The sequence below is a fragment of the Bombus flavifrons genome, chromosome 6 (genome assembly GCF_040668555.2).
Source record: "Bombus flavifrons isolate JBK064 chromosome 6, iyBomFlav1_principal, whole genome shotgun sequence".
Taxonomy (NCBI): domain Eukaryota; kingdom Metazoa; phylum Arthropoda; class Insecta; order Hymenoptera; family Apidae; genus Bombus; species Bombus flavifrons.
Window position 1 is genome coordinate 12,223,917 of NC_138447.1, and position 25,019 is coordinate 12,248,935.

Here is a 25,019-nt window from a genome sequence, read left to right on the forward strand (position 1 = left end):
TCGGCATTTACATTCCTTTTCTAATTGTATTAGCAGAAATGTCGATGCAACAGAAAAATAGGAAAAGAAAGATATTGTTCAATAAACATATAATTATGAAACAAAAATTTGATATATTTGTTAACGACGATGACTATACGCTCGTAATATAAACTATATGCAAGTGAAATGTTTGCGACGCCAGTGTAAGAAACATCACTAGGGATTTTATCCTACGTCATGTTAGATGTAGGTAAACGTTCTTTTCAAACTACGTTAATGCGTAGTTGCAGTTTCGTTGGAGCTGTAATAAACGTAGTGATTTATGTTATTGTGTACTCTAAATAAAATATCATCGTTGAAAAAATACAGTTTGTACATTCTGGAAATAACCTGCTCGTTGATTGATTTCAAGTGCAAGCATGTAAGTATTGTATTCATTTTTTAGAAACTGTATAGAAACTTGATGATCGTGTAATATTCGTCTTTATTAAAAAATATTTAACAACAAAATAGCAAAAAAGCAATATTCGTAATCTCATATAAACATTTCCCGCGTTCATGGGAAACATTACGATAGATGTATATAGATGTGTTATATAGGACACACATTACATGACATGCGCCACAGGCATTGCGTCTTTTCTTTCGATCAATAGATACGGTTTGATATTTTATCTCTGGTCCGTTACACCATTACGAGTAAGGACAGCGTAAGTATCGTTTCGCGTACATAAGATATTTGCCATAGATACTAAAGAAAATAAATTATCGCGTTTTATAATAATCGGTGCGTTTAATAATCAGTACAACAACATAATAGCTCTGTACTTTGCGGTTGATTGAACAAAAATTCTATTTGTATAATTTTCTACAAGAAACGTCAGGCGATAAGTGAGTATGCGTATAACAGTTGCTTTTGGTTTTTCAAACATAATATTTTCTATACTTCCAGATGTAATAATTATATGTGTATGTATACAATTATTCATAATCGACTTGTACTTTAAGGAGCACAATTGCAGCTAAACGTCCTCCGTGTTTTTTTTTTTTTTTTTGGCTTGTTTATGCCAAAATATGTACAATTAAGAGATTCTTATTTGACACGTCGTATAACAATTTGTATCATCTATAAAGTATTTCGTTGACTTTCTAGAAATTCATCTTCATTTCCAGATTCCTTAGATTCTGATTCTTCCGATTCCGTTTCTTTTTCTTCCTCCTCTTCCTCTTCATTCTTATTGTCATCTTTACTTTCTGATATTAACATTGCCATCTTATCAACTTCTTTCTGAGGATGTTTATACTTCTTCTTTTCTTCTTTCAACAATTTTTGTTGCTGTTTAATTTGATATTTCGTATTCGATGATTGATTAAATTTTGTTTTTTTCTAATCAGATTCGAAATATTGTCAAGAGATCATCAACAGAAGCTTGTCTCGTGTTTAAAGGTTGGGACGATATCGAGAGAGTCAATCAGTACAAGCTGGGACACTCTTAAAGGTACTAATCTTCAGTACTTTCGTGCTTACGGAGATTCGATAAATGTTCGTTCAAGTGACTAAAATTTTCATCGTAGAGGCATAAAAATGAGCGAAAATAGCAATAAGATCCCCCAGGAAGAAGAAATTGCACAAAAGGAACCGAAACCTCTGCGCTATCCTCCATATCCAGGATATTCGTACCACGAACCTGGAAGGCCTGTTTCAAAGTATTCGGCTCGTTATGCTCATCAAAGTTTAGAAAATACTAACATGAGAACTAACGAAACTGACGACAATCCATCAAATAATTCGTCTGCTGCTTCTGGTTCGCCAAATAGAGAAACTCCTCCTTCTGTAGATGATAAAGAGACCGCAACAGAACTAGATATCATGGAAAACAATTATGAAAATGACACATTAAGTGGAAGTCGTCCATTCAGCCCGAAAGATGAACAATCCAAGAACCTTACGGAACAGGATGATATTTCCAATCAAGAAATCGATCAGGATAGTGTGGATACATGTGAGATAGAAAGCTCGATAAACAAATATAATAACGACAGAGATCAAGACACAGAAAAGAAGGATACTCAGGAGTTCGAAGTCGAGAAAACCATGCCCTGGTTGCGAATGATTCCCGAGGACAAGAATCTCTCGAGGCAGATGTTCCTTTACTTGACCCACACGGAACTAAAATCCAAGATCGAGGACATCCAGAAGAAAGAGACGCAAGCGTGCAACAAGCAGTGTTGGGACGAGGCTCTACGGTTGAGGGACATGAAGAACAGGCTGGAACTAATTCGCGAAAAGAGGATGTATCATACGGAGAACATCGATTTGGACGAAGAGTCGAGAAAGTCTGGATTCGAGAACATCGATAAGAGGGAAGCGGAACTTCTTCAACGAGAAAAAGTCTGTACGGATTCAACAATGTACAGGTAAATTTTAACAAATTACAATAATAGATTCATTTGATTGTTGGAAATGTTATTTCATGACCGTTGCTGACGAACGAGATTATTCGACTATAATATACATAAAATTATATATGTACGAATAGAACTCGAAAATACTTACTGCAAATGTATTGTAAGTTCCTTTAATGTTCATCTGATGACCAGATTTGTTACAATATCGGTATGTGACCGGGAACGATGTTAAGGGTCTAGGACGACGAATAGCACCTCTCGAATTAGTCGAGATTCGTCAAAGTTGCAACCGAAAGCCGTGTCTCATTCACGTCTCTCTCTCTCTCTCTTTCTCTCTCTCTCTCTCTTTCTCTCTCTCTCCCTCTCTCTCTCCCTCTCCCTCTCTCTCTCTCTCTCTCTCTCTCTCTCTCTCTCTCTCTCTTTATCTCTTGATGTACACTAACCGCTTACACGCATCGAGTGTTTCGTAAATAAGTGCTAAGGCGTTCGTCATCCTGTACGCCTTACGTTCGGTCCTCGATAGATCGCAAATAGGTGGTCCACGATGGAGTCTCTAACGATAAAGACGCGAATGGTACAAGGATAGATGAGTGGAAATATAATAAAAAAGAATTGGGAAGTCGAGTTATAAGTAATCCTGGATCATAAGCATGATGAAAAGTACTAGAATTATTTTATTGTAATTTTCTATTAATCTTTAATAATCTTTGTTTTTGTATATATTATTTTAGTGAAGATGCAAAAGCCATGTGGAAGAAATGGGTGCACGAAGATGAACGATCCACGATCAAGGACGCTCTAATGCGAAGGGAAGATTTGATGAACAGATTGGAAGAAGAATGGCAGCGCCTAGCAATTCATGAGAAAGAAAAGATCTCACATTCGTACCAGATTGTAATGAATGATTCTACTCTGCAAGAGCTGCCCAAATTTGCTGCAACCGTTAACGGCTAGAATGAAACGGTTCCCAGTTTCTTGAGTTAGACCATAAATAGTTTTTACTCGTAGTTCATGATTTTCTGCCCACAGTGTCAGATACTGTTGGATATATATGAAGAAAATTTAGAGAATGTTTTAATTATAATAAACTAGGTAATAAAATAAAAATACAAAAAAATAAGACAAAAAGGAAAGAGATACGTTTAACAGTTTACGACTGTTGAAAGTATTACATATATTGAAAATGTTCCTAATAATTTCGTGCATTTTTTAATATTTTAAATGATTGTTTGCAAAATTGAACGCTATAGAACCATTACTTACTTGTAAAAGTTACATATGTAATTAATGGGTTTTTATTTCCGTTTTAGCATTGTAGTCACTGTGTTGGCAATATCACGGTATTGTTTTCACCTATCGCACTTTACCGTCAATTCCAATTATTTTTTCACAAATGTAAATAACGATATTTTGGTAATGAGATTACTGGACGTTGTATTAGTGCCTTGGAAAAAATGTTCACGAATACAGGATATTAAATAAGTAATGCAGATTCTAAAAAAAACATAAGTGACTAATAGAAACCTACACTACTTGAATCTAAAATACGTCGAAATATATCAGTGGTTAACATTCCTAATACTAAAATTGTATAAAAACGAAATATTAGGTTCTACTGATCTTGCCAACCAAGAAAATCATTACTCGCTTAATATTCAGTATTCTATGAAGTCGAAATGCAATACTTGCATTGATATGAAAGATTTTATTGTCGTATTGCTGAAAATGCGAACGTTCAGTATTTATTTTGCAAGTCTATATGTAAATATATGTATAATATGTAATATGGATGGAAATAAAATATGGATTCAAAAATACAGATGTGGATGAAAAAACATTTATAGTCTTATGAAAGACTCAGCAGATTAGTACACGGACGCCATCATTCGCCGATATAATGTTACAAAAGAAGAGGTATATTTATTTCTATTGTGTTTGGATGGATATCCAACGTGAAGATTACTAATTCATTCAAAAGTTGCAACAGTAAAGCAGTTTGTGGACCATGTAAACTCATACCCTAATCATAAAATATATTAATTTTCGACCTAAGCTATGTCAAACGTAATTCCGAATGTTCGTATGTAAACGAATATACATACGAGATTTCTTTTTTTTTTTTTTTTTTTTTAAATAAATTTACTTTCCCGTTTTATTTTGTTAGCGTTCATATTATGTACGTAATTTAAGAGTGATAATAATACCGAGCAATAAGAATTTAATTACCTGCACTTTCAAACTAACTCTAGCTGTATAATTAAAGTATCTCACATTGTTTGTATCATCTCTGTGAAAAGCTCTCCTAAAGAACACGATCTACCCGTGATTAAAATGCAGCATATTTTTTTCAATTTAGCTTCGGTGTAATCAGTTTCACTATACTCGGTATTGTCAGATTGTTTATATTGTTTATATATATAGAATATGTAACCCATTGGAAAACAATAGTGATATTCTGATATTTCAAATATAATTTTGAATTTTAAAAATGCCGCTATCATTTCCGCTCATTTACCCGGCATTTATTTCCGGCATTTCACATTCCTTTTCTAATTGTATTAGCTGAAATGTCGATGTAACGGGAAAATATAAAAGAGAAAATATCGTTCAATAAAAATTTGATATATTTGTTAACGACGATGACTATACGCTCGTAATGTAAACTATATGCAAGTGAAATGTTTGCGACGCTAGTGTCAGAAGAATTTACTAGGGATTTTATCAGACTTCATGTTAGATGTAGGTAAGCGTTCTTTTCAAACTACGTTAATGCGTATTTGCAGTTTCGTTGAAGTCGTAATAAACGTGGTGATTTATGTTATTGTGTACTCTAAATAAAATATCATCGTTGAAAAAATATAACTTGTACATTCTGGGAATAACTCGTTCGGTGATTGATTTCAAGTGCAAGCATGTAAGTGTTGTATTGATTTTTTAGTTTGTAAATAACCTGTATAGAAACTTGATGATCGAATAATAATCGTCTTTATTAAAAAATATTTAACAACAAAATAGCAAAAAAAGCAATATTTGTAATCTCATATAAACATTTCCGGCGTTCGCGGGAAATTTTACGATAGATGTGTATAGATGTGTTGTATAGAAAACTTACATTACATGACATCCTTGACGTTGCGTCTTTTGTTTCGATCAATAGATACGGTTTAATGTTTTATCTCTAGACCGTTACGTCATTACGTGTAAGTACAGCGTAAGTACCGTTACGCGTACACAAGATATTTACCATAAATACTAAAGAAAACAAATTAATGCGTTTAATAACCGATACCACAAAATAGTAGCTCTATGCTCCGCAGTCGATTGAACAAAAATCTATTTGTATAATTTTCTACAAAAGACGCTAGGCGCTAGGTGAGTGTGCGTGTATTAGTTGCGTCTGGTTTTTCAGACATAATATTTTCTATATTTCCAGATGTAATATTTATATGTGTATGTATACAATTGTTCATAATCATTCTTAGAAATGTTCTTTTTACATTAACTTAACCTAACTCTGCTAACACGGAGTCAAGATCTTCTTGGAGAGTAAGACTATCTTCCCGTTGTTTTACTAAATCATCTTTCAGTCTGTCGACTTGTGCTTTGAGGAGATAATTACCTTTTCTTAATGCAGCTAAACGTCCTTCGTGTTTCTTGGCTTGTTTCTGTTAAAATATATATGCAATTAAGAGATTCTTATATAACATGTTGTCGTATTACAGTTTGTATTACCTGTAATGTATTTCGTTGACCTTCCAGAGATTGATCTTCATCTTCTGTTTCAGTTTCTTCATCTTCAGATTCTTCAGATTCTGATTCTTCTGATTCTGTTTCTTCTTCTTCCTCTTCCTCTTCATCTTCATCCTTATCGTCATCTTCACTTTCTGACATTAACTTTGCCATTTTATCAACTTCTTTCTGAAGATGTTTATATTTTTTCTTTTCTTCTTTCAACAATTTTTGTTGCTGTTTAATTTGATCTTTTAACGCGTGTCTTTCTTTTCTGGCATTAACAGCTTTGTCCCTATTTGATGAAATTGACATTAGTTTCTTTATTATATATTAAACTTTAATATATTATTACTCACTTGAAATTTTTAATCTTGGTTGTCAAAAGTTTGATCTCTCTTTGTAACCGTTTCTCTGCTGCCTTTGGATCTTTGTCATCTTCTTCCTCTGAACTTTCTTCTTCCTCTTCTTCACTTTCACTCGGTTCTTTTTTATCTATACTTTTTTGAGAAGCTATTTTTGCTACATCTTTTGCACTTGGACAACCAGCCAGTGCCATTCCTGAAACATTGTACCAAGCTGCTTCGTGGCCATCATCTGCTAGCTCAATTATTGGTACAGGCTCAAGCTCTTGCTCTAATTTGCAAAGCGTTTAATAAAGAAGCAAAATTAGTATAAGCGTAAGCAGGTTTAGTACTATTAATGAAAAACTAATAACAAGTCAGATCAGATATTTAGTTTTTCATTAAAAGTTTTTGTTATGCATATTGTTAAAATATTTTTAAGATCATGATTTTTTAGTATTACGTATATAATATGTGCGAATGATCTTAAGTAGAAATGAAAGTTAAGTAGCCCAGTCTAAGTTAAGTAAGTTAAGTAGCTGTAAATATTCAATGGCTTGTACCAGCTTTCATTCGTCTTTCTAAAGCAGCATACATCCTTCTCATTTCTTCCAATTCATTTTTTAGTTTGTCTCTTTCGTCTGAGACAATTCCATATTCTTTCTCAAATTTCTCAGCATCTTTTCTTGCTTGCTGAGCGTCCTTTTTCAATGATTCTGTCATTTGTTCGTCGTACTTCCTTTGTTCTTGCACGCTTTTCTGAGATTTTGCATGGTCGACTTCGGCTTCAAGATTTAAAATCCTTGCCTGTAGGAAACATCAAGGAAAATCAACAGATTGTCGCCGTTTTTTCCAACGATACTCTGGCTTAACAATACTTTAAGAAACGTACTTGTAATCTTTTGTTCTCCCTTTCTAATGCCTCCTTATTTCTAAGTTCAAGCGCAAGCATTTGTTTAGTACTTTGTAAGTCATCCCTTACGGCATCAATGTCGTCCATGTCATCCGAAATAGAGTCATCCGTGGGTTCTTCAGACTTTTGCATTTGCTCCTCTATCGTCAGCTGCCTTCGGAATTTTCTCAAGCCCTGTAGCATTGGTCTCGATCGATCATTGGTCTGTACTCTCTTTAATTTTACACCTTCCTGAATCTGCTTCAGCAATTGGTTATGCATGTTCGATTTTTCAGATTCGAACACAAAGTGTGCCTTCCCTAGTTAGAAACACTCAATCAGTACAACTGACACACATCCACCGTTTATAATAAATACAATTCAGAGACAATCTCCATGATTCCAGCCTTAAAGTTCATTTAGGGGATAAAGGAAATAGGAAAAAGAGGGTATGTCGATAAAAACCCACTAAACACGAAGACAACAGTTAATTCAACGATAATAATATTATTAAACTACAGACGAGAGGGGTTCTCTTCTAGGAGAACGGGATCAGAACAATAGCTACTGTGTATACTACAAACAGGTCATATCACAGTTCAAAAACAAAAGCTGATCGAATGAAAGCTTATTAACAATTTAATTAATTATACTCGTACAAGCCCCTTTAGATCGACATTCACAAGGATAAAAAGAGGGTTCAAGGGGTACGTAACAAAACAAAAGGGTTTTCTACTAGCGACTAATCGACAAACACGGTGAAATCGGTTGCTCGTTCCGAAAAGTATCACCCAAGGGAAATCTGAGTAGAATCGAAGTTCGATCGACGTTCACCTGCTGGATCAGCTGTAACCTTGTTCACCCTTTCGATCAAGGGCGCACTTCTGTCATTGCACTTCACGTGTCTCAAAGGTTTTCCGCTTTCCACTTCCTTCATCATGCTTGCCCAGTCAGGACGTTTCCGTGGTCTCTGTTTCAACATTTCCAGTTGTTGTTGTTGCGTGTCGTTTAGTGGCGGAAGATCTTTCAAGATCGTTCTACTCGGAGGTGGTGGCGGAGGTCTTGGAGGTGGTGGTGGCGGGATCGCTGCCCTCGACGAGCTTTTTGATAATGTCGGCGCTCCTATTTATACGAAAATTTTATTTTTATCCTGACCGAATGGTATCGCAAATTTTTGTGCCTTTTACGTTTGATATATGATCATTACTGCGAAGAAAGTTAAATAGTTGAAAACGTTTGTTGCGTTTAACATGATATATGACTGTCGCGTTGGCGCAACATGAAAGGTATCGATTAGAATAGATCTGATAATTTTGTGACGTTTATGATAATATTACGAATGTTTATGGTTTATGGTTAAGCTCTGTCTTTACGGAGAGGTTCATGCCGTTACCTGTAGTGCTCTCACTCTTGGAGAGAGGTATCGTGTCACCTCGAGATCGGGACCTCTCGATTCGAACCTGTCGTTCGAGTTGTGGCCTCGAATTTGGCTCTTGTCGTCCATTCTCGCGAAGCTTCGTCGGTGCCGGTTGACTGCTCGTATTCTTCTCGCTTTTAGGCTGTGACGGGATTATTGTGATCTTGCTCTGTTTACGTGGCTGTGCTTCCGCCGAGGGCTTCGCTTCTGGTTTCGATACACTCTATAAACCAATAAACAGTTTTATTTCTCTCCTTTGAATTTCTTACCGTTTTATCAATATATCACCTTTTATCAAGATTTTCACTATGAATTTTTTCCTCTTCTATAAAGTATTTTATTCAAGTATTTTCTTATCCCTAACGAACAATACTTCGTAGTGTCTTTATACGTTTCAAAAATATGCTTTCCACTTCTTTCGCGTTTATTCTATTTTCATCTACTTGAGACGTTTTTCGCCAGGAGCCTAAGAATTACGTTTATCGTACTAGTAATATTTACATGCCAATCGCCAGTCGTCGCGTACTCAGTTTTTCGATTACAATCACTTTATTGTTCACGATCGACGAATATTTATATTCGCAGCAGCTTTGTATCTTAGATCAGCCTGTTGGCGATTACTCGCAGGACTCGTTGATTATGACGCGTGGTAAAAGGAAGAAAATGATAGTACGTCGTGCGTGCCGCGAAAGATAGTCGTGTTGGAAAATAGATAAAAAGAAAAAGACCGTACTCCCCCACCTAGTATCCTTCGTTCCTAAAGAAAGAAAGTCTCGAGAATTCTCTTGGCAAGTATCGATGTTCGTTCGGTCGTCTTTAAATAATCTAATTCGCACTTGCTCCGCGATCGTTTTCAATCTAGAAACTTCGATCATTATTTTTCATGATATTGTATTGTTTCTTCTTTTTAAAAAGAACGTACTACTTCTTTGTTGATCCTATCGCTTTATGAAAGAAAATTGAAGCGTGGATGCGAAAATTGGGATGATTATCGGAACATAGAAACGTCCAGATCTTTACAGTAGAATTTGCAAATCCAGCACAACTTATCGGTATATTTACGCAAAACCGTAATATAAACTCGTTAAGAAACTGGCGGAAGACGCAGCTGGCAAGACAGTTGAAATAGAAACGCGTGTTCTTTAAATAATCGTGACCCAGAGGCTTATATGCGAGGACCCGTAAGGCTAGCCTTCTCTGTCTGATCGTGCTTGTATCGAGCAAATCAAATTAATTCAATCCCTTTGATGTCTCATGTAGGCAGGTGTACGAACAGCTTGACGATTCTAATAAATCTCCGTTTAATTATGTTAAAATCCGATAATCCATTTGCATAATTCAAACTTTAAAACGAATCGATAGGTTTCTATCATCCCAGAAGCTCGATCATATTACCAATCATGGAATTAAAAACTTCCTTATCGTATCAAACGTTTGCGATTAAAGAAATTCCAGCGCAAACAGAATATTTATAGGAAACAGTTTATTTTTGTATTATGTTAATTGGATTATTCATAGGAGAATGAATAGAGCGATATTTTTGGAATTTCTGAATTTCGTATTTGTTGGAAAATTTTCAACTTAACTGTTCGATAGAAAATTTCGTATGCGCTTTATGCGGTGAAATATCGAGACGTAGCGAAAGTGATCGCGGATTTCGTAAATTGCAATCGAACTTGTCGATGATCTAACTACTCGCGACAGTTGTAAACAATAGCGTGACGCGAATGATCATGACGTTTCCACGTGTCTTTGGAACTTCGAACATCACGTTTTTCGCGTTTTCGCATGATCCAGGATCCATTCGTGTTCGGTCGTTTCGCGTGGCCCATTGCCAAAATATCAAAAGTACGCGTTTTCGAATCGTCGCACGACGAAAAATGCAAATAAACAAAAGTACGATAACTCGGATGATTAGCATAGGCGGCGTAGTTGATTTACACACGTACAGAAGCGCATACAACGAATCGTAAATATTTCCACAAATTAGCTGCTCGCTGTTTCTCCAAGCGTAATTTCATATTTCTAATAATAATCGCACTACGTTGTATAATTCAGATGCAACGCCCTTGTAAATTTCTACTTGTCGAAACGATTATACGCGAGAACTTGTTACTCGACACCCACGCAAGTTATTAATAGTCAAGCCTGGTGACTTTGAAACCTAATATCTGAATGGAAAAAGACTGCACAAGGCGGGCCTGATTCTTCGTCGTTTCTAGTAGCATAAGTCCGTATTTGATCGGACAATGAGCTAGCGCCCTGACGATCCCGAAACCAGACAAAAAAGCAAATTCAACCGATGAACGTGTAATTTGTTTGACATAAATTAAAATTGGCTTTTGTGGATAATTCTTTCGTATTGTTCGATAATCCATTTTATCGCGTGTTCAAAGTTGACAAAGATGACAAAGTAAATTGAGAAAAGAAAGACTCACTTTTAATGTAACTTGGGTAAACGGAGGTGGTTCCTCGACTTTTGATTTCGAATCTCTTCTGGAATTGAGGGTCCAGGGTGCAGTAGGCATAGGTAAAGGTGACGGACCATCTTTGACCCAGGGTGGCCTGAAGGTGGTCCTCTGCGGTGGTGGTTGACCACCGGCACCAGGCATTCTTCTTTATTCTGTCACAGGGTTCTCTTCTCGTCTTAGCTTCGACTTTCCTATCGACTTCCACCTGTCGATGGAATTAGACAAAGAGGCACGGGGATCTGTGTATCGGCTCTGGGCGTGCGTAATGACGAGGATCCTCTCGAGGACGTGTACGATGCGCCACTGACGGACTCCTGGACGACGAAATGAAAAGGTGGGGATCGGTTTTACGTGGGAGAGCCACGACCCACTTTCCTCGAGACGTTTTACACTCGGGAAATCTTCCGGATTGTCCTCGCGGTTCACTGGTCCCGTTGGACCTAAGCGAAGAGATCTCGCGACCGAATTAGGATCCCTTTTAGATCTACGAACGATTGATCCTCGCCAACGTCGACAAGAGGAATTACCGAAGAGCGAAGTGGTTGAGAATTTTTGGGAGTCTGGGAAAGATTGAGACCTGGACCACACATCAGGGCCACGACTGCACCTCCCTAACCGCGTGATATTTTCGTCGACGTGACGTCACAGAAAGACGCAAGCTCGAAATAGAAGACGGTCCTCTTCTTCTAGGATGTTTTCGGTGACTCTCTCGGTTGAAACGCCTCTTCGCTTGATCCTACGACGTATCTCACGTCTGTTTACGATGCATCCGTGTGCCGATCGACACGAAGGTCGGATCGATCATCGCGGACGTTCACGAGATGAACATCGTTCGATGAATCTGTTCGACCTACTAACGCTTTGGCACTTTGCGCGTCGATGATATAATAATAATCGGATAATAAAGACGATATGTAATTATTTTTTATAAAATATTGTATCATCGATAAAACGAAATTTCTGCACCAATTCTATCAATAAACCATCGTTGTCATCGCTCTATTCGATGATTGATTAAATCTTGTTTTTTCCCAATCAGATTCGAAATATTGTCAAGAGATCATCAACAGAAGCTTGTCTCGTGTTTAAAGGGTGGGACGATATCGAGAGAGGCAATACCAGCTAGCTGCGCAGAAACACAACCAGGCGTTGCTCAAGCACGATTATTACCAACAAATCGCGAGATACTTCGAACGAGAGTGCCGAATCGCCAAGCACTACGATTCTTGGAATTATAGGAATTTTGACCCCAAAGGTGAGCTCGAGAAGGCTAAAAAAGCGGAAAGGTTACATGTCAGAAGGAACAAATTGAGAAATTTGTTGAAGGAGGAGGATGAGACGTACAGAAGAGAATTGGAGGAACGAAAAAGAGTAAAAAGCCGCGAGGAAGAAACGTCGTTAGAGGTTTTGAGGCAAAAATTACAAGAGAAACGCGCAGAACAGAGTCTGTATCTACCTAGAACTTGTCGAAGATATCAATCTTACTTCGTCTGTCCCAAAGAATCGACCAATACGGGGTGGGACACTCTCAGAGGTACCAATCTTCAATATTCTCGTGCTTACAGAGATTCGATAAACGTTGTCCGTCCAATCGATCAAAATTTTCGTCGTAGAGGCTCGAAAATGACCGAAGATAGCAATAAGACCTCTCACGAGCAAGAAATTGTACAAGAAATTGTAGAACCAGAACCTTTGCGCTATCCTCCGTACCCAGGATATTCGTACCATGAACCTGGGAGACCTGTTTCCAAATACTCGGCCCGTTATGCTCACAGAAGTTTAGAAAATACTAACATGAGAACTAACGAACCTGACAATAACCCAAGTAGTCCGTCTCCGGCTTCTGGTTCGCCAAATAGAGAAATTCCTCCTCGTGTAGATGATAAAGAGTCCGCGACAGACCTAGATAACAAACAAAACGATTCTAAAAACGACACATTAAGCGGAAGTAGTCCATTCAGCCCGAAAGATGAACAATCCAAGAATCTCGCTGAACAGGATGATATTTCCAATCAAAAAATCGATCAAGATAGTGTGGATACATGTGAGGTAGAAAGCTCGATAAACAAATATAATAACGATAGAGATCAAAACACAGAAAAGAAGGATACTCGACAGTTCGAAGTTGAGAAAACCATGCCCTGGTTGCGAATGATTCCCGAGGACAAGAATCTCTCGAGGCAGATGTTCCTTTACTTGACTCACAAGGAGCTGAAATCCAAGATCGAGGACATCAAGAAGAGAGAGACGCACGCGTGCAACAAGCAGTGTTGGGACGAGGCTTTGCGACTGAGGGATATGAAGAATAGGCTGGAACTAATTCGCGAAAAGAGGATGTATCATACGGAAAACCTCGATTTGGACGAAGAATCGAGAAAATGGGGATTCGTCAACATCGATAAGAGGGAAGCGGAACTTCTTCAACGAGAAAAAGTGTGTACGGATTCAACAATGTACAGGTAAATTTTAACAAATTACAATAATAGATTCATTTGATTGTTGGAAATGTTATTTCATGACCGTTGCTGACGAACGAGATTATTCGACTATAATATACATAAAATTATATATGTACGAATAGAACTCGAAAATACTTATCTGCAAATGTATTGTAAGTTCCTTTAATGTTCATCTGATGACCAGATTTGTTACAATATCGGTATGTGACCGTGAACGATGTTAAGGGTCTAGGACGACGAATAGCACCTCTCGAATTAGTCGAGATTCGTCGATGTTGCAACCGAAAGCCGTGACTCATTCATGTCTCTCTCCCTCTCTCTTTATCTCTTGATGTACACTAACCGCTTACACGCATCGAGTGTTTCGTAAATACGTGCCAAGGCGTTCGTCATCCTGTACGCCTTACGTTCGGTCCTCGATAGATCGCAAATAGGTGGTCTACGATGGAGTCTCTAACGATAAAGACGCGAATGGTACAAGGATAGTTGAGTGAAAACATAATAAAAAAGAATTGGGAAATCGAGTTATAAGTAATCCTAGATCATAAGGATGATGAAAAGTACCAGAATTATTTTATTGTAATTTTCTATTAATCTTTAATAATCTTTGTTTTTGTATATATTATTTTAGTGAAGATGCAAAAGCCATGTGGAAGAAATGGGTGCACGAAGATGAACAATCCGTGATCAAGGAGGCTCTGGTGCGAAGAGAAAATTTGATGGACAAATTGGAAAAAGAATGGCAGCGTCTTGCAATTCATGAGAAAGAAAAAATCGCACAATCGTATCAGATTGTAACAAACGATTCTGCTCTACAAGAGGCGCCTAAAGTAGCTGCAGCTGTTAACGCGGCTAAAATGAAATCGGTCTCCAGTTCCTTAAATTAGACCATAAATCGTATTTTACATTTACTCGTAGTTCATGATTTTCTGCCCACAGTGACGGATACTGTTGGATATATTTGAAGAAAATTTAGAGAACTGATTCAATTATAGTAAACTATAGGTAAAAAGATAAAAATACAAAAAAATAAGATAAAAAGGAAAGAGATATGTTTAACAGTTTGCAATTGTTAAACGTTATTGAAGACTGATTATATTCTTATTAAATTCCTGTTCCGTTAAAAAAAGTATTACATATATTGAAATTGTGCCTAATAATTTTGTGTATTTTTCAATATTTTAAATGATTGTTTGTAAAATTGGACGGTATAGAACCATTCCTTGTAACAGTTACATATTTAATTACTGGATTTTTATTTCAATTTTATCATTTCTATTATCTGTAGTCGTTTTTGTGTTGGCAGTATCACAATATTGTTGTTATCTACTACTCTTTACCGTCAATTCCAATTTATTATTCACAAATGTTTATGACGACATTTTACTAATGAGATTACTGTACGTTGCATTATTGTCTTGGAAATAAAATGAACTTGGAAGTAACGGCGCATTTTTTCTATGCTTATATTTTGAAAAATCTAAATTTTACTATCTATATGTATATGTATAATGTAGAAATGTATCGACTAGGGTTTTGGCCAACTAGTCGACTAGCCAATTGGCTCCCAAGAAGCCGATTAGTCATGTCTGCTAATCATTTTCAAATATCATTACAAAAGGCATCACATTTATGATCATTTAGTACGATGAATACAAAGAGAAAATTTGTTAATGTATATTTATTTTATTACATCTTGTTTCTTCGTTCTAAAGTGCTTTTTTTGTTATGATAAAAGTTGAAAGTAATGTCCAAAGTTCCTAGTTAACTGGTAACTATTTCGCTTATTTCAATCTAATACTAATTACTGTATTGAATTTTGTATGTAATAATTATGTAACATTCAAATATGTACTTATAACTAAGTAGGTATACTACATATTAAAAAATAGTAAAATTATGCTAATGACAATGAAGAAAGAATATTATATATTTTTTTATTTTTATGCCTTATCAAGTTATTTTTATTGCTTTATAATACTGAAAATTTAAGGCTGATCAATCTGTCTCTTTTGTCGACTAGCCTCCTTCTGTAAAAGTCGCTTCACCATTAATACGATGTAATGTGGCGAATTTCAAATTTACCGCGAAAGATTGCACGCCGATAAAATTTAAAATCATTTTCTGTTTGGTACGCAAGATGGCGTGGCGAGGTTGGCAGTCGACTCACGAAAATAGCGCGCAGCACTCGTGTTCGCCGTTATAAAGTCGCGTTTATTTGTAATTATTGATACTGTCAAGGCGTGTTTAAGTGATAATTAGTGCATCAATCACCAAAATCACAGTGAGAACGTGTTTGTCCACGCAGAGGCACTCATCCTTGTATACTTCACATACTTTCGGCGATTCTTCAGTCTTCAGTTAGTTAAGTACAAACTTTGCTTATACATATTTTATAAAGAATTACATAATTTTCTGCCTGTAACATGTAATAAAAAATGTATCATATGCTAGATTTTGTTACTATTATGACAATTTGTCGTCACAAAAAAGTTTGATTGTATAATACATTTAGTGCTACATGCTCCAGATGAGTACATATTATCATATAACTATATCAGACATATAATACGTGAATTTCTATTCCCTTAATGATAAACGACGTATAACCTGAAAAATATACAAATCATGCTATCGTTCGTAATAGAAAATATGCTTTCGAAAAGTGAGAAAGTATCGCACGTGCGTCGCAAATACTATATATATATGCGTATACGTATATCAACAAACGTTTACAGTACCGCGAATTCGAATAGAATCTGTTTCTTTCATTACCACATGTGTTTAGTTACGAGTTGTGACAACAAATCGAGGATAGCAGCCTTAGTACTTTATTATTGTTTCCATTCGGATCTGTTAATTAAGGGGCAACCTTTTTTTCGTCTGAACGAAGGCACGAAAGAATTTCCAAGGAATTCGCGGTAGCATAAGCTAGGTGGTCGCCATTAATCGTCAGGCATACCCCGTGACAACGACCAAATTAGTCGGCCGATCCGTCAAAAAGAGCATTTCTGTGGTAGGCGTGCATTATATCCTCCGCGGACCGAGCGCCACATGGCACTTTGCGCGCAGACACGCCTGCGCATTCACCTTCCGAGTATTCCACGGCAAATGTGTTTGCATATACAGTGTTGTTTAAGCGTTATTACGTTAACGTCGGTTCTATTTTTTTAAATTATTCCGAAACTGAAGAAAAATTTGTAATTTAAATCATTTAAATGGACATTTCATAGAAATATTTATATTTATTCATTTGGAAAAATATTCGATGGGAAGTCTCCCTTTGGAAGAATTAGAAATAACAAACTACAAGTCACGAGTAGTTAAAGAACTTAACCTGTTATAACTCTAGTCTCAAATTTGATGATCTTCCATTTTTCTACATATCGTTCATATCCATTTTTCTAAATAAATTACTCCACATTTAGTACATTTGCAAGACCTGTAGTTGATCTAATGACTATAATTTATTGATTCAATAACTTTGAAGTTTGTGATTATGCAAGTTTCTATTTAATAGGTTAACGTAACGTACTCTTTCTTGTAATAAGTTTTCTTTGAATCGCCTGTTTACGCATATAAGAACGGTATCATAAGGACATCGATGGTCTTTTTTTCATTTTCAGTTATAATAAAACAATTAATGGCGTTAGGTATTCGGAATATAATTAAATGTAAACTGTGTAGATCAAAGAATTCAACTAGAGTAGCTACAGAAAGTGGTTCGCACATCATTGTATCCATTATGACATTTACGTACTGATTAATTAAGTCCAAGTGTATTGAGTTTCGTATTATTTTGCAATACTTTCACGTAACAACAAAAATGTGATACTATGAAACTAAAATATAGAACCTGATAAAAAAGCGTCCCATTGGAAAATAGGGGTAGGTATATGCAAATACTTCCTGTCTCCACCCTGCATAATATTATCCTACTGAATTACACTAAAAAAAAAAAAAAAACTCGCTTATACCAATACGAAAAATAATATAACTCTCAAAAGGATAAATCATTGTTCGATCCGCGGGCAAAATGGTCCAAGTCTAACAAACTACTTATCATGTAGCCATGTATCCTTAACGACCGTATAAGATGCATCCGCGTTGTATTTTTCAGCGAGCCATCGATCTCGAATTTTCGTGTTAACATTTAAATCACACCCACACTGTACATCCGGGACCATGGTAAACTCAAAGCAAAAGACATAGAGGAAGAGAGAGAGAGAGAGAGAGAGAGAGAGCGGGCGAGCGAGAGAGAGAGAGAGAGAGAGAAAGAAAGAAATATAGTTCGTAATACGTGGTATCGTGCGTGCAATGGCCCGTGAAAGCTGACTGTCTGCTCGGCACCCAAGAGAAGAGGGATGCAGCCACGCCAGCTATGTTAATTAAACGCGTTTCTAGCCCCCGCATAGGAAATCAGAGAAAAAAGGAGATGAGACGAGCGATGCTCGAGGAGATGGGGCAACGTGAAAGAGGGTGCCGGCTAATAACACGTCCCGTACGACGAACGCACGCCACACGCCCGTCTTCTGCTTCTTCTTCTTCTTCTTCTTCGTCTTCCCCTCTTCTCCTCAACCTCCACCATCTTTTCGTCCACCACTTCTTTCTCCGTCTGCTTCTTCTTTTCTCGTTCTCCTTCCACTATTGTTTTTTGTCTTCGTCCGTCACTTGTCTTCTTCATGCCAGAATGTCGTAACAATCCGGTCGACTGTCCGAACGACTGCGTTTTTTGATATTTCGAAAGGCTGAAAAAATTGCGAGGATTGCGGGAAAGATGGCGTTTCTTGTCTTGTAATTTCATAATTCAAAAGTTTGGTAAAAGAAAAAAAGAAATAAATTCGTTTGGGGGCAAAAGCAATTTTAATGCGTCGTAGGCTTGTTCGACGGTGCTTTCCAATTCTTTGCTTCTTCCAAATAAAAGCCACAGCGCTCGAAATAGTTCCCTTTGAGACACCACTTTCATCTTTCTTCTTACAATTAGTTTCAAATCGTTAAACTTCAATTTTGACGTTAATTTTAGTAAAGATCACTCGTCGCAACGCTCATAATCTAGGTAAGTTTCAATTGTCCTGTGAATTTCATTACGTCGTTGGTCGCTGAAAAAACGGGGCATCGATAACATCCTGTCCCAAGACCGATTAGTTCAAATCGCGATAAGGTTATTGGGTATCACGGTTACACGGAAATTACGCTCGTCACGGGTTGTCGCTTATACATGATAAAGAAAAAAGAAAAAAAAAGAAAAGAAAGAAGAGAACGAGAATAAAAAGGACAGAAAAAGAGTGGTGCCAAGTAGATGGAAGGAGAAAAAAAGACACGCTTTAAAGGGCCAGCTAAAGTTACGCTAGCGACAAATTAGTCGACCAATAACGGGGTGTGAGGGGTTGCTGGGTTTCACGGAAACGCATACACGGACCACGTGGCTCCCCATAAAGGGAAGCAATGAAGACAGCATATGTCTGACAAGCGCTTAATCATCGGGGAAAATTTTCTGTCGTCGACAGATTAGCCTTGCGAGAGCGAGCCGGTTCGACTTCTAACACTTGCAGTTTGTGTGCGTTTCGCACCCTTGGTGTCTCTTCCGCGACGTTCGTTCCTTTACGATCGTACGATCGGCTGATCGTAATTTCTCTCGTTTCCTTGTCCTTTTTAGAAGTTCCGCTAACTTTAATGCTTCCGAGAAACGCCGACCGAATGGGAACACCGTTCGCGTGCAATTAAGTATCGATTCGCGGACAGAGAGAAAAAAAAGACAGAGGAGAAGGGGGAAGAAGAGAAGAGATTAAGAGTAAATTGTGGCATAATCGTCCGGTGCGTCCGAGTAAAATTTTGGTCGCAATTTTGGCCACTTTAAACTCAATTTGCACGCGTCCTCGGTCATTCAAGCCAATCGAAGAACTCGCGGAAGAGTGTAACGAAACGTTAGTATGTACAAAGTTGCTCAAGCATGCAAGTCGATGATGCGTTAATTTTTTCTTTTCTCCTCTCTTTACCTCTTTCACTTTGATCGTTGTCCCTCATTCCCCGGCGGGTAGCACACACGCTAGGGGGAAAATTGATTTGATTATTCGCGACGAAACGAAGTGAACACCGTTGGTATTATGTAAATTTTTGTCCATTCGATGTTTCTGCCCGGAAAGTTCATTATACGCTCTATGAAACTTGGCCGAAATGCGAACAATAAATCGCGATTATTTGGCCTGGTATTAAATAACCGTTAAATAAAATAATATATTATAATCGGTGTTTACGCGGCTCCTAGTATTCGGCGCGATTTTAATCGCGTTACCGATCCGATAATTGAATACGATAAATGAATCCGACGAATTCGATAGAAAACGACAACCGAACACGGGCTGTGCCTTTGAACGCGTTCGCGCGTTACTCGTTCTCGTTATTCGCACAATGTATCACCCTGGATGGTGGCGTACAGCAGCGACGCAGTTTCCTTGATCCGCGACGCGCAGGTACATTTTTTCTACGATATCGTAACAACGAAGCAATTTTGTTAGGAAGTTGGCGAACCGTTGCCAAGACCGACGCTGGATGATAAATCTTCCTGGAGAAACTTTGTACGCGCGTCGAGTTCCGCGGAAAATCTATTCCCTTCGTTATCGTAAAGTTTCGCGCCGGCCTTGAACGTTGATCGTATCCCTTTTGACCGCGAAACTGGAACTAAAACCTACCTGAACGAGAATCACGCAGTTTACACGGAGAAAATTCTCGAAAATTTGCTTGAAATTTTGATACAACGTATTCGCCGACGAGTGCCAACTTGCAACGATCGAATTTCGATGTAAAACGTGAAACGTAAAAGTGATCGTTCTTTGTTCTTCCGGCCGACCATTTTCCGATACGAAATGTTCTTTCGTTGCTTTTAAACGATTCAGAGAAGTTAGCATTTCGGCTTTTTAATCCACTTTGATGCCAATGCTTTGACATTGCTACAGGGAAAAAAAGCAACGGAGGAAGAAAGCGATTCTTTTTATTTATTAGCCGTGAAATGGTTTTCTCACGGTGTCCGTGCCATAGTAATTAAAGCGTGTCTTTGAGGACGGAACGGAATGGAAATGCACGCAACGTGATTTTCGCGAAATAGTTCGCGGTTGGACGGATTTGGTCGATGGTCCTTTTCCAATTCGAACGAAACGATTTTTCCCCTCTTTCTTCTGTTCGTTATTATTCGAAATATTGGCGGCGTTTGTAGCCTCGGATCGCGATTATTTTCCAGCCAACGAGTCCGAGGACGATGTTAACGACGTTTCAAACTGCTCGATGGTCGCGCTCCCACGCGACGACACAGCTTTCCCGTTTTTGTTTTATAGAAGACACCGCTAATAGCCAGAAACAAAAGTTCAATTTTTCCTGCGTACACGCCGAGATCGTAATTACACCTTGCGAGTATAAGGGACATTAATTGCAGGGATTATGATTAATCGATGCATCGATAGTGATTCATTGTCGCATCTAACGATACCTCGCTTGTAACATCTTCCTTAACAGAAAGCTATAATTAAGGATGAAGGACGGTGACCCGCGATTTCGAGACTCTTTTCAATTTTCAAATAAAGGCCTGTCGTCCACGCTAACCGAATTATCCGATAGGATGAAAGGAACGTTCGATTAAAACTTGCCTGCTGGTTACGTCATTTTCTATACGACCATACAAATGATAAAAGACGCATAGTTTTAGAGGCTTATTCGATGCTTACAACGAGGTATCGTTCATGGAAAATTTGTCTCGTTACTACGATACCACGTTACTCGTTACTACGTCTGCGATATATCGCTAATTCTCATCGAAACTGGTATTTTTGATGGAGAGATCGAGCTAGTTTCCTCGTCAATAGGAGAAACGTATGTACGCGAACGTTGAAGCGTTAAATACGAGAAACAAGAATTTCTCTATAACGCAAACAACGTTTACATACTTTTTAACGAAAAGATTTCTTGCTACTTGAAGACTTGCAACAACCTTCGTAATGAAAGGGTTAATAATATTATATTTAACATTCATTACGTCAAATTAATACAATTCGTTGCACGGGAATGAAGCTTGTTCCAAGTCGATTTCTCGTTCGATATAAAAACATCGAAGGGGGAATATCTCCATCGGCACGCGTAAACTTAACACGGAGCTACCTACCAGAGGAGATACCTCGTACGCAATCAGAGCTAGTACGTGCAGAAACGCTCGGTACGCGCAATCTCATCAACTAAAATCGTCGGAAAGCTCTGGTGCAATAGGTGGGGCCGATGGTGATCGCGCGCAGAGCTCAAAGAAAATATATTTATAAAATTCATGGCAGACGTCTGGCTCGGTTAATCGGTTTCCCGAGGACGTTGATCAATTTCGCCTAGAAAGAGGAGAGAAAGATATACATATATATACGTATATATATATATATATATATATATATATATTAAATATATACGCGCCCTCCGAAACTTCTCTATCCAATGTTCACCCTTTTCATCATCGCCTCTATCCTATCCCCCTTTTTCTCGTTCCGATCTCTTTCCCCTCGCTCCCGTTTTCGTTGCCTTCGTGCACCCCCTCCTTCTTCGTCCCTCCTTTTCGAGTCGCCAAAAAAATGCCCCTTCGGGCAGAACTCTCGTAGCTTCCGCCGTTCCGAGATACTCGCCGCATTCCCGCCTCCGCTTCGGTCCCGATCCCCACGTCAATGCCACCACCTCCACCTTTTCTCTCTACGATCTTGCTCTTTCTGTTAAAGACAAGCGAAGTGAGCGCGCGGCCTAGGTGCTCCGTGTGCCAGTGTGCAAAACCACGCGCTACTCTTCTACTTCGTCCTCTACCTGGCAGCGCAATATCGGTCCGCGTGCATGCATATACAGCGAGAGAACGATAGATAGAAACGAAGAGAGAGAGAGAGAGAGAGAGAGAGATATAGAGGGATTAACAGGGACAGAGGGAACGTGGCGGCATAATATACGCGAATACGGATGCAGCATTGCACACGTATATATATAGGCGTAACGTGGTTTTCTTCTCTCGCTCTCGCGAGCCTGTTATGTAGAAAAATAAGTACATGCAGCCACCTAGGCACCCAGCGTGAAGAACAGACGGAGATACGGAGAAAAAGGGACGCGGCACCGATGGAAGAAGGAAAGAAGAACGAGAGACCAGAGTCCTGCACTCTCGGCCCGTTCACCACCTCTCTCTCGGTGTGTCCTCTGCCGTGGTTCATCCGTGTGTTCGCGTGTACCTACGTGTTTCATGTTAGTGGCCCGTACGCTCGTCTTCGTCGCCCGGCTCGCGCCTCTGTCTGCGTGCACGTACATTAGGTACCTGCACGTATATATAGGTACCTATCTATAGGTACCAAATGGTAAATGAGAGGGTAGACGCGAGGTCCGGACGCCCGCAGCTAGCGGCGACCCAAAGCTTCGTCTACCGCGGGGCTGTATGTGCCACCACACGTACCGGGTGAGCTTTAAAACCGCACTTTTTATCGTCGCTCATTCTTCGTAGCGTTCGATATGATCGTCGACGCACGATTGATTTCCGGATCTATGGATTGAGAAAATAAACGGTGACTGATCGATGTCGGACGAGAACGAACGTAGGAAATGAATTTAGCGAGAAGGAAACGAGATACGAAGATCCTTGAGCAAATTTTTCGCGTGCGCCTCGTCGCGAGTACGATTTTCTCGAAAACTTCGAGCGAAAGGTCGGATAAAACGAAGGAAAACGTTCTTTTTCGAATATCTGTATTTTATCAGATCGACGCATCATTTCAATCGAGTTTCCCGCAACTTGTACAAATTAATTCCTCGTAATAATAATATACACCCGTTTCGAATTTGTTCGTTCGAATGTTTTAATATGTAGCCGGGAAATATTTTCTGCGCCGATTCGTAAAGCCGTTCGAATTGATGGTTTATCGGTCGGCGTGAAGCGTTTTCGAAGGCATAGGATAAAAAAGAAAGACAACGATGGCAAAGGGAAAAAGAGAGAAAGAGAACGAGGGGCGCAGGAAATGTTGTAAAGTTCAGTCTCGGTGTGCATCGCAGTCAGAGATGAAAAATTTTCTATATCGCCACCTATTATCGTTGCTTTAACTGTATTCGACCGGCGCGCTTTTTCAATCGCGCCGCCGGCTGTTGAGTGTATTTTGTTCGCAAATCGGAATGAAACGGTGGTCCTGGGTGGCGGGACGAATAGAGGAGGATGGCGAAAGGGGCAGGGGGACGGGAGAAAAATTGCTACGGTTGCACGAAATTTCATATTTTCCCGCCGTACAATAGGCGATAATTCAGGAGCAGACCGAAAGGTGCATCGCGTGATAACGATGACGCGATAACTCGAGGAAAATGGAGCAGAAAGTGCATTTTAAAAAAGTCATGTACTGGGTGAACGGAAATTATTCCACGATTGCGTGAAATCATTACGAAATATCAACCGAATCGTACACACGTGCATCCAAGTACATATGTACGTGTAATATCGTGTGTTTCAAGTTTGGCGAACAGTTTGAATGTCTATTGAGAGTCGCACGAGTGCCTCGTAGGCGTTGATATTTGCGAAGTCGTACATTCGATACGAAGCCCCGGAAAATTTCTCTCGCAATCGGCATTGTCGCCATTCTACACGCACACGCGAGCGCACCGAGGGGTTTTCTCTTGCGACGTATGAAAGCGTTGTGTCGAAGCTGTAAGATGTAATCTGGTCGGCCGATCTTCCGAATCGCCCTGGCGATTCGAATTGATTAACTTCTCTACTGGTCTCCGATCTGCTGTTGTACGTTACGGTAGAATACTTGTCATTGAATCCACTGGACATTACTCGCGCGTACATGTAAAATTACCGAAGCGAATAAAATGTTTTCATAGAGTTATAATTTTAATTCAAATTATAACGAATGTTACGTTTAAATGTTGAAATTTTCGAAATGTTAAACGAAGGTAAAACGTCCAAACGATAATTGCGATTATCCGACGTGTAGCTGATTCGTTGGCACGAAATAATTAGATTTTTTAATTATCTGCTAATTACTAAAGCTGCACACACTCGTTGCAACATTTTTCTTTTTCTTTGTTACGAGCAAGACGCGCGCGTATCGCGGTATAACGATAGTTCGTGTTCCTTCGATTTGGATTCTTAGCATCGTCAGAACGTTGCTTAGAGAGTCCTTTTTTTCTCGTACTAGAAACGGACGCGGTTCGCGGTGATTAGCAGGAACTCGTTACTCGCTATGCACGTGCTCACACGTGCACCTCGATTTCGCATTCCCGGCTATTCCAACGCCGCTGACTTCAGCGTTTGACGTTCGAGAATCCGAAACAATTAAC

At 38.8% G+C, this 25,019-nt stretch overlaps 3 protein-coding genes across 7 annotated transcripts; 2 read left to right on the forward strand and 1 right to left on the reverse strand.

The window, feature by feature from the left end:
- Positions 1 to 121: 121 nt before the first annotated feature.
- LOC138180824 (trichohyalin) lies at positions 122 to 15,148 on the forward strand. 4 transcript variants are annotated; one of them, XM_069115055.1, is made up of 4 exons: positions 5,141 to 5,305; positions 11,406 to 11,578; positions 12,336 to 13,703; positions 14,335 to 15,148. In XM_069115055.1, the coding sequence occupies exons 2-4, from the start codon at positions 11,571 to 11,573 to the stop codon at positions 14,588 to 14,590; spliced, it is 1,632 nt and encodes a 543-aa protein (XP_068971156.1). In that variant the 5' UTR covers positions 5,141 to 5,305; positions 11,406 to 11,570; the 3' UTR covers positions 14,591 to 15,148. The 4 variants fall into 4 exon arrangements, with proteins under 4 accessions (XP_068971159.1, XP_068971155.1, XP_068971156.1 ...); XM_069115058.1 differs by lacking the exons at positions 5,141 to 5,305; positions 11,406 to 11,578 and adding an exon at positions 122 to 403; XM_069115054.1 differs by lacking the exons at positions 5,141 to 5,305; positions 11,406 to 11,578 and adding an exon at positions 5,055 to 5,134.
- Positions 1,568 to 4,208, forward strand: LOC138180827 (uncharacterized). The gene is made up of 2 exons (XM_069115061.1): positions 1,568 to 2,400; positions 3,123 to 4,208. Exons 1-2 carry the CDS (start codon positions 1,568 to 1,570, stop codon positions 3,343 to 3,345), a joined length of 1,056 nt encoding a protein of 351 aa, XP_068971162.1. The 3' UTR covers positions 3,346 to 4,208.
- LOC138180821 (glutamic acid-rich protein) lies at positions 5,358 to 11,385 on the reverse strand. Of its 2 annotated transcripts, none has more exons than XM_069115052.1 (8): positions 11,212 to 11,385; positions 8,750 to 8,996; positions 8,191 to 8,478; positions 7,357 to 7,676; positions 7,028 to 7,271; positions 6,480 to 6,681; positions 6,124 to 6,415; positions 5,358 to 6,056 (listed from the first exon to the last, which is right to left on the reverse strand). In XM_069115052.1, exons 1-8 carry the CDS (start codon positions 11,383 to 11,385, stop codon positions 5,895 to 5,897), a joined length of 1,929 nt encoding a protein of 642 aa, XP_068971153.1. In that variant the 3' UTR covers positions 5,358 to 5,894. The 2 variants fall into 2 exon arrangements, with proteins under 2 accessions (XP_068971153.1, XP_068971152.1); XM_069115051.1 differs by having other exon boundaries at positions 6,480 to 6,756.
- Positions 15,149 to 25,019: the final 9,871 nt, after the last annotated feature.

Excerpts from the sequence above, each read along its gene's own strand:
- LOC138180827 (XM_069115061.1), top strand. The coding sequence starts at position 1,568 with ATGAGCGAAAATAGCAATAAGATCCCCCAGGAAGAAGAAATTGCACAA. Across the intron at positions 2,401-3,122 it reads ACGGATTCAACAATGTACAG|TGAAGATGCAAAAGCCATGT; the intron begins GTAAATTTTAAC and ends ATATTATTTTAG.
- LOC138180821 (XM_069115051.1), bottom strand. The coding sequence starts at position 11,385 with ATGCCTGGTGCCGGTGGTCAACCACCACCGCAGAGGACCACCTTCAGG. Across the intron at positions 7,272-7,356 it reads GGGAGAACAAAAGATTACAA|GCAAGGATTTTAAATCTTGA; the intron begins GTACGTTTCTTA and ends TGTTTCCTACAG. Across the intron at positions 6,757-7,027 it reads AGAAAGACGAATGAAAGCTG|AGCAAGAGCTTGAGCCTGTA; the intron begins GTACAAGCCATT and ends TTTGCAAATTAG.
- LOC138180824 (XM_069115054.1), top strand. The coding sequence starts at position 5,070 with ATGTTTGCGACGCTAGTGTCAGAAGAATTTACTAGGGATTTTATCAGA. Across the intron at positions 5,135-12,335 it reads AGACTTCATGTTAGATGTAG|GGTGGGACGATATCGAGAGA; the intron begins GTAAGCGTTCTT and ends TCGTGTTTAAAG. Across the intron at positions 13,704-14,334 it reads ACGGATTCAACAATGTACAG|TGAAGATGCAAAAGCCATGT; the intron begins GTAAATTTTAAC and ends ATATTATTTTAG.